Source organism: Calypte anna, chromosome 1, assembly GCF_003957555.1.
Source record: "Calypte anna isolate BGI_N300 chromosome 1, bCalAnn1_v1.p, whole genome shotgun sequence".
In the NCBI taxonomy this organism is placed as follows: Eukaryota; Metazoa; Chordata; class Aves; order Apodiformes; family Trochilidae; genus Calypte; species Calypte anna.
Window position 1 is genome coordinate 63,464,497 of NC_044244.1, and position 8,871 is coordinate 63,473,367.

At 43.9% G+C, this 8,871-nt stretch overlaps 1 protein-coding gene across 1 annotated transcript in view; it reads left to right on the plus strand.

Annotated features, from left to right (window-relative positions):
* CACNA1C (calcium voltage-gated channel subunit alpha1 C) overlaps positions 1-2,111 on the plus strand; it is a 476,353-nt gene extending 474,242 nt beyond the window's left edge. The window contains exon 48 of the mRNA XM_030469435.1: positions 203-2,111. Within this exon, the coding sequence (XP_030325295.1) occupies positions 203-499 (297 nt within the window). The 3' untranslated portion in view covers positions 500-2,111. The remainder of the gene's footprint in view (positions 1-202) is intronic.
* The last annotated feature ends 6,760 nt before the right edge of the window (positions 2,112-8,871 follow it).

An 8,871-nucleotide genomic window follows, 5' to 3' on the forward strand; every position in this document is an offset into this window, starting at 1 on the left:
GGAGGGCGACGGATATATTGCTGCCTGCAAGGCCGAGGGTGGTAGAAGAGCCCGTCTCCATGCAGGGGTTAGCAGGATGAATGGGAGAAGGACTGCTGGGGAAAATACAGCAGTGGAGAGGGATGTGATAGGGTGCGATAGGGTTGATGGGGTGGAGCACTAACATTTCTCTTTTTCTCTGGTTTCCTGCCTGCTCTTGAAGGTCTTGATTTCGGAAGGACTGATGCAGTTTGCTCAAGATCCAAAGTTCATTGAGGTCACAACCCAGGAGCTTGCAGATGCCTGTGACATGACGATAGAAGAGATGGAAAATGCAGCAGACAACATTCTCAATGGTAACAGCAAGCAGAGCCCCAATGGCAACCTCTTGCCTTTTGTTAACTGCAGGGACCCAGGGCAGGACAGTGCAGGAGAGGAAGAGGAAGAGGTGCAGAACCCGGATTGTAGAAAAAGTCAGGAGGAGCTCAAGGACAGCAGGATTTATATCAGCAGCCTGTAGTTGCCAGGGCTGGAAGCGATGCTGGTTTTTTTATTTGTTTCAATGTTCCTAATGGGTTTGTTTCAGAAGTGCCTCACTGTTCTCGTGACCTGGAGTAACCGGAACAGCGTTCTTCATTCATTTCTGTTGGGACGAGTCGCAGAGTTGGGTGGTGTAAGAAAGCTTTTCAGGAGCGGATATAACCCCAGCACGTGTCCATGAAGGAAGAGTGAGGAGGAGGAGAAGGAAGAGGAGGAGAGCCAGTTCCCTCTTTTTTTCAGTCCCTGCACAAGGAACGACTGCCTCCGGAGAGCAAAGGAGAACCTCAGCTTCCTGTGGATGGCCCTAGCCAAAAGGACCCTGCGTCAAACGGGTGTCTTTCAACTTTGCTTGTAAAAATCATTTTGCACATATTCTGTATGAGCCTCACCATCTCCATAAAGCCAAGGCCCTTTGATTCAGAAGGAGAGGAAGACTTCTGCTGTGGATTCCCATACCGCCCAGGGGAGGAGGAAGCAGAAGAAGCTTGAGGGCACCTGAGGGGCAGGTGGAAATGCTGCCCACCCCTGCCAAGACTCCCAGGCAGCAGTCTCTGCCAACCAGTCTGAGCTCAGGCAGCCACTCCTGACAACCAATCAGAGCTCGAGCAGTCACTTGCCAGCCAATCCAAGCCCAGGCAGTCTTCTGCCGACCAGTCAGAGCTCAGACAGCCAGCTGTGCCAGCCAATGGGAGAGCGGGGAGCAGGCTCTGCGGCGGGGCTGCCCTGCCCTGTGCTTGCTGAGGTGGTGGTGGGCTTGTGTAGATCTCTCCTTGTTTTGCAGTTTGATATTTTCTTGAAAGCATGTTGCAGTTTTTATTTTGAATTTTTTTTTTTCCTGAGGGAGAGTGTTTACAACGTTTTGTAATCACCTACCTTTTTGTTTTGGTTTATTTTCACCTTCGCAAATGTTAAATTGGTTTGATCATGTTGTATTATTTAAAGCTGTGGGGGTGTTCTCCATTGGAATTTGGTAGAAGAATAACAATAGACAAGTTTTACCAACCATTATGTACACTGAGAATTTGTAATTTTATTTCCTAGTAACTGAAACCTCCTTTTTTTGTTGTTGTTTTATAATTTAAAGATAGTAGGCAATGCACTTGATATAGTCTTGCACATCTGAGTGATTGATTTGGGTTCTTTCTAGTGCTAAGTATATCTGTGAGTGTGGGAGCAATACAAAGCGAGTGTGCGAGCGCGCGCGCGTGTAAGTGCGTGCAGTTCTCCACATCCTGGTTTGAGCTGCAGGAGATCCGTATCTGGGGCCATGTGGATGCAAAAACAAACCACTGTCTCTGCTTTTGAAAGGGGAATCAGTAACTCTTTGCATTTTCTGTTCCACAAGATATGCAAAAACAATGCAATAATATTCATTTTAAAATACAATTGTAAGTTGTGTTGACATGAAAACTGTACAGAAAAAAAAAATTGTGGGGGTGGGAGGGAAACAAAAAAACAGAAGGCATTACGCTTCAATATATTCCATGTGATGTTTTATTGCATTGATAATGTTTCTGTTGAAGAAACCGTTATACTTGAATTCAGGTCAGTTTCAGTACTTTTCAAATATTTTTTTAAAATTAATTGCAATTGTGCCAAGCAAAGATAATGAATTTAATTAAGTTTGTTAAAAAAAAAAAAAAATCACTTCTTGTATATTTTGCTGCATGTCAAGTGAATCATTTCGTATTTGGAATGTGCCAAGCTTTACCTTTGAACTTCTAAGTGCTTTTCTACGTGTGGTTAGGAAAAGGGGTACTATTTTTTTCCTTTTTTAATTTGTACAATGAACAAAGTGTACCTGGTGTAAGTAACTATTCTTCAGTCCACTGACAGGTTGAACGTTACTGATTTTGCATATCTTGTGTTCATTTTCCTTCTTCCTCACTCCCTTTGAACATGCACAATGACTTTAGAAAATTTTAGTTCCCAAGAATGGGACATTTTATCCAGGCAATGTCCTCTTTCCTTTTGCACAGCTTCTCTAAAGGTCTCATCCCACTTGAGGGTGGCAAGAGCCCCAAGCCCATTTGGCAGATTCATTCTATGTATCCATCTGGCACCAGCAATTCAAGGAGCAGGGAAATAAAAATCTGCTTTTAAAAATCTTTTATTAAATAGCTGACCCCAACTGATCATAGCAGGATCCTGAGATGAATAAATGCAAGAGGCAGAATTGTCAGCAAAGCAAAATTATCAAACTTTGATCTGGGCTGAAAGCAGAGGGTAAGTGAGAAAGAGAGTTCTGAATTGTTACTTAGGAGAACTGGTGCAGCCTGGTGGAGATGCAGTAGCTTTTTTGTGTCCATGCACACAGTCTCATCCCTCTTCCCAGACTTTGGTGGTTGGGTCAAATTCTAAGTCACAAAACATCTGACAGCACAGCATGTCCCAGCCATATTTCCCTACCAGTGAGTGTGAACCTCTCTTGACTTTCCTCTCATCAGTATTTGGCCCTAACCTGTGAGAGAGGCTGAAAAAATGGGCAGATATTGTTAGATTTTTCACAACTGATTTTTTTTCTAGACTGCTGCTTTTTTTTCTCATTTCTCAAGATGGTTCACAAGCTTGCAGATCAGTGATGAACCCAGGAGATGTGATCTGACTCAGAGCTAAACTTCATTCAAATCTGAGCTTCTGCAGCTGTTTGAGAACATAATTTATCACATATGTTGATTACATTCTTTTTGTCATGTTCTTGTTTTCCTTCTTGATACTCTGGGGCATAAAGCAGAAATAGCAAAGGGTATTTTTGACAGTGCACTTTTTTCCAGTGTCATTTGGAACTGGCCAGTAGCAGCTCAAAATATCTTGAAAAAAACCCAAATCCTTTTAAACTAGAGAATTATGAATCCATTTATACTATCATCTGGCATTAAAGTCCTACTTGAAGACTTCCCTGGAGAAAGCAAACATCTTATATCAGTCAGTCTCATCCTTTCCATTCCTTATGTCTACATCAAGATGGGCACCGAGAGTGTCTCCCTTTGAGAGTTTTCTGCTGAAGTGCTACAGAGCTAACCAAAAGGTAATAATGCTATGCCTACCTGTATCTGAAAATTAAATCAGTATAAGGGCTCCCTATCTCATTTTCTTCCACTAGAAAGCCCACCTGACCCTCCCAGTGGGAGACAGAGGTGTTCTCTGCTCAAATTAGTGGTAGCAATGGGTGTTTTGGATGCTTCATTACACATCATCTTTTAGTATTGTTTTTTTTTGATGGGAAGCAAAATGGTGGCAAATGCCCTACACATATTCCCAGTGAAAGCTGCAACTTTCTTGGGGATCAAAACCTATAATGGCCAGGGGAAACACAACTCTCTGCTAGAAGACCCCTTAGGTCCTGCAGAGTGAAAAACATGTGGGTAGCAGAAGCAGCAGGTGACTTTTGCAGTTTAAGGGGCAGGTGTTTAGTAATTTGTTAATTTTAGTAATTGCTGGTGCCAGCTGTGCAAATTTCTGTTTCTGGGGAGGGCAGCTTTTCCCTTTTTTTTTATTAATTTGGGGTACTTCCAGTGTGCACATCGTGACAGGCCTGAGCAAAGAGCTACTGGCTCCTTCAGGTGAGGTCAAGTCTGGGGGATAGTGGGAAGGCAGAGGCAGGTTTAATTCCTGGAGTATCCTTCTTTCCCTGTGCATGGGAGTGGTTGGTTAGTATAATCACTGTGCTGTGGATGGAAGCTTTGAAGGAACTGATGGCTGAGGAGTGACATGAAAAGAAAGAATGGGGAAAATGATCTGCTGTTTGCCACTGAGCATCTCTGACTTGCAAGAGTACACTGCAGACTAAAGACATTTCTTATAAAACAACAAACCTCCTCCCTCTATCATTCCTGCTCATTATTCCAGGCAGTACTGGGCCAGCCACATCGGGTGCATTTCTTTTTCTCTTATTTCTGTGTGGCTGACTTGATGGGGAAGAAAGTAGAACTCATGATCCAGAGCAGGAGTTTCATTATCCACAGACCTTTTCTGCATCATCTGCCTCTTCAGCTGGACATATGAACAATGATGGTGTAGATGCTGCTGCTACTGCAGGGGTCCTGCCTGTTTTGTTACTCTGCCCACCACACCCAGCACAGAGGGACAGCCAGCGAGGCGCCATGTACAGAACTGCATCTATTTCTGCTTTGTTTTCTGACTCAGAACCCTGCCCCGATGACTACAACAATGATGACAACAACAACAAAAAAAGGGCAAATGCATTTTTTTACATTTCTTGATAATTTTCAAAGCAATGTATCATTGCTTTCTTTAGACTGACGCCAATATAACAGTTGTATGGGTCTCAGCCAGGCTCCTGTGTCTTTTCTGCCTGATAGTTTCAGATTGCTGTATGAGAAGTATGCGCGTTTGCACACAGACACAATCATACCAGGTGTGACGGCACCACGAGCCCGTGGGGCTGTTCACCTGTGTTGTAGATGAAGCTGGAGGCCTTGCTTCATCCATGTAGATGAGAAGCCCCAGCATGGTGGTCCAGTGAGCTGAAGTGAAGCAGCCCCACTGAGCAGAACTGGGTATCCTAAGATACATGCGTGGTCCCATTGTGACTGTCTCCATGGCAGGGCAGGGTGGGGGAGAGAACACTGAACGGGGGAATATCAAGCACAAAAAGTTAATAAGTAAATTCAGTCTGGGGCTTCTGGTAGCAGTGAGATTTTATTAGTTCCCATAATGAAAACTGTAATGCATACTAGAAAAGCATTCCAGATCATCAGAAGCCCCAGTTCCTGTCTTGCTAGCATAAAGATGGAGGGCATTAGAGGCTAATGATGTTGCGTTGATGCAAACAATGTGGAAAACAGAACTGGGCCCAGAAAATTTTTTATAGACTTCTCTGGAGAAGAAAATTAACAGAAGAAAGTTAAGAAGCATAAATTTCAATAGCTACACAGGGTTTCTTTTTTTTTTCATCTTCTGAATGTGGCAAAGTTTTCTAAGTTTTATTCTGGGTTAGGGATCTGAAAGGTCTCCAATGAGCTCTCAGTCTGGGGAGCTTTGCTCTCTGTTGCTGCTTTGTTTTCTGGACAGCAGAAACCACCATATACTTGCTGCTACAGCCCCCTGAGATGGGGCAGGTGAGGACAGAAAAACAACTGAGAGATCTGTCCAGTACTGAAGACAGGCTGGGCTCAAATTGCTTTCAGAGAAGTCAACATCATCACACTGCAATGGAAGACAAATGAAAAATTTAAAAAAAAAAAAAAAAAAAAAAACCAAAAAAAAAAAAACAAAAAAAAAAAAAAAGAAACAAAACAAACAAACAAACAAAAAAAGCCCCTCTTCTGGTATAAACTTTAGTGTTCTAGTTAAATTCTCCATTCTTCCGCTGTCCCTTACAGGGGACTTGACTTAACTGTTAACACCTAAGCATAAAAAAACCAGGCCTTCTTTAGGGTCACAGGGCTCGACTCAGTTGCCTAAATGTGGGCTCTACTGCCACTTGAGGTACCTTGCAGTACCCTGCCCGACCCGCAGCAGCTGGTCCAGAAAGACAGGACACCTCCCAAGGGATGATGTCAGAGCCCCACCTGGATAACAGGGATCTCAGGTGGTAGGAGACAATTAGGCAACTTAATCAAGTTCCTTTCTAAAGGGCTAATTGAGAGGACCAGCACCAATGACTGATGTAATAAGGAAATCTTCATTAGTATTACCAAGGCCTTAGTTAGGCAGGATCAGGAGCTCATCATGCTCCCGTGCTGTTGTTCTTCTACCCCACGTCAGGCAGACAGCCTCTGCTCCTGCTGCCTGAAGTTCATGGAGCTCTGCCCAGCCCCTCTTTAGGCCAGGGTTAGCAGTTGCACCCCAGGCCCAGAGGAGCAAGGGCAAGCCCAGGCAAGAGCAGGCATCACTCCACCTGGCAGATTATTCTGCCAGACCCACAACTCAGACAACATTCATTAGCCTCATCTTTTGGATTATGAAATGCCCCTTGTTTTCTGTAGCGTTTTACATTTTGCCTGGCTGGGCATAAAACAAGCTCCTTCCCAAACAGGCTGTAATGCTTTTAATATTTTAAACATCCCACGCTGGTCTGCTCCCATCTCAAGCACTCAGGTGGACTGGCAGCCAATGCTACCTAAATATCATCAACCCTATGACTGCTCACAGAAGTGAATGGTTCAGGCTTATTCAGTCTTGACAGTTTGAATGTGGGATGATTTCAGAGGAGGAGGGACTGAGATTGTAAATATCTCTTAGACAAATATTGCTGCATCACACACACAATAAAAGGGGGAGATACTTTTAAAACTGCCTTAAAAATCAATCCTGAATGATGGAATCTCTCTCCAAATGACTGCCACTTGATAGAGCAAGGGGTAAGTTGCTTTGGGTGAATTCTGGCAAGAAGTGGTTGGAATGTAGTCCAGTTTCAGGAGCAAAAGTGTAATTTAGAAGCTGATCTCTCACTCAGTCTGAATTCACATCAGTGCTGATGAGTGAGCACTGCAGGATCAAAACTGTTTAAGGTCTGCGGGGGGATCTGTGTCTGGCCCGTATCTGCGTGGTTTGGGTCTTGCATGGCAAGGTACTGCATACCTGTGTTTCCCAGTGACTTCAGGGAAGATGGAGTTCCCCAGCACCTCTTAAATTCAGGCCCGGGAGCATCATTTCCTGCTCTGATCATCAGCTATAAATGTTGATAAATATAAATGTTTTGCCTTCATTTGAATTGCCCAGAGCTGTAAAATGACCCTCTCTCAAGTATGAATCAGTCCAGATATAAACCTCCTCTCCCACTCTTCCCTACACTCCCTGCCCACCCTCCGAGCCCTCCCTTGCATCTCCACCCAAGCCTTTCCCCTGTCTTAGTTCTTTACCTCCTCCCACAATTTTATATCTAGTTTTCATGAACCCACAGAAATGCTTTTGTAAATAATGCTGTACAGTTTGTAACCGTCATGTAAGCCTGTCATCAGTGCCAGAGTCCGTCTTGCCCTCTCGCACGTTTTAAAAACAACAGAAGAAAGTTAGAGCGAATGGCCCTCCAGTGAGCTATAGGGTCAACTCTGTGTGGGACAAATGTATATTCCTGTAAGATTGCATTTTTATCTAAGGAATGATGTTATTTTAAAAATTGCTAATAAATTTCTAAACAATGTCCATATTTGTTTAATATTGTAAATGTTATCAGAACTCTTTTGCCACCACTCCCCTCTCTCAGAAGTGATGGAAGAAACAGTTTCCTGCAGCCCCTTATTTCCCATCACTCGTCTCACAGCCATTCATGGGATTTCTCATGTATTCAAGGGCCAGCAGAGCAGTCTTGGATGGTCTCAGCCTGCCCCTTAAACAGTAGCTTAGGAAATCGAATCACAGTTTGTGCTATTGTCACCAGAGAAATTCTGCCATGTCACGGTGCCCAAAGTGTGACTCGTGTGTACCCATGCATTTAACATTTTCTCCAATGGATTATTTTTTAGCAAGCATATGGTAAAAAAAAAATGCTTACAACCTGAATACAGTATAATTAGTATATGCATAAGCCACGAAGCCAATGGGACGATAGATAGTAACACACTATGCACTTTTCTATTAAACAAATTTGTTTTTCTGTGGTTATCCAGCAACTACGCTGCCGTGGCAGCTGAGCACTTTGTTTCCTGTTGCAGCACTCTCAGTCTGAGTCTGAGCACACTCAGTCTGAGTGCTTTGGTATACAATCAAGTGAAATAATGTCTAAAGAAAAAAAAAAAAAAAAGAGAGTTTTTCTTCAATTACATGTTGGGGTTTTGGCTGGTTGGTTGATTGGTTGTTTTGGTTGGGGTTTGTTTTGTTTTTTTTCCTGACTTGCACGCAAATGTCAGAACTGCAGGCTTTGCTGCTACTATTAATTAGAGATGTCACAAAACGATAAAACCCAGGAAGTGATTAAAGCCTGGGGATGTCATCAGCGTGGGGCGCTGGGATGGCAGAACGATGACCAGAAACCTCGTTACGTCCAGTCTCAGACCAGCCCTCAGTTAGACGTTTGCCACCACAAAACCCTATGAAACCACCGTGCTCTCGGCTCTCAGTTAAAGCCCAGGAAATAGGTCAGCTTTGCTAAAAAGCTTGCTGAGCTGGAAACACGGCTGAGCTCCCTGAGGCTGGGCTACAGCTTGGTGTGAAAACCATGAAGTGAAAAACACGGCAAAACTCAGGTGAAAGTCAGCTGCGGGTGTCCTGCGGAGAGAAGAACGGTGCCAAACCCCGAGTGAAACTGGCGAGACAGCCGAAACACGGTCATCGGGAGCAAGCAAAAGGTTTGCACAGCCCCCTACGAACTGGATACCTTCAGAACAGCCCGAAAACGGGAAAAACACAGCATTACCCCTATGATGCTTTTTATTGGGTGGCTGCAGC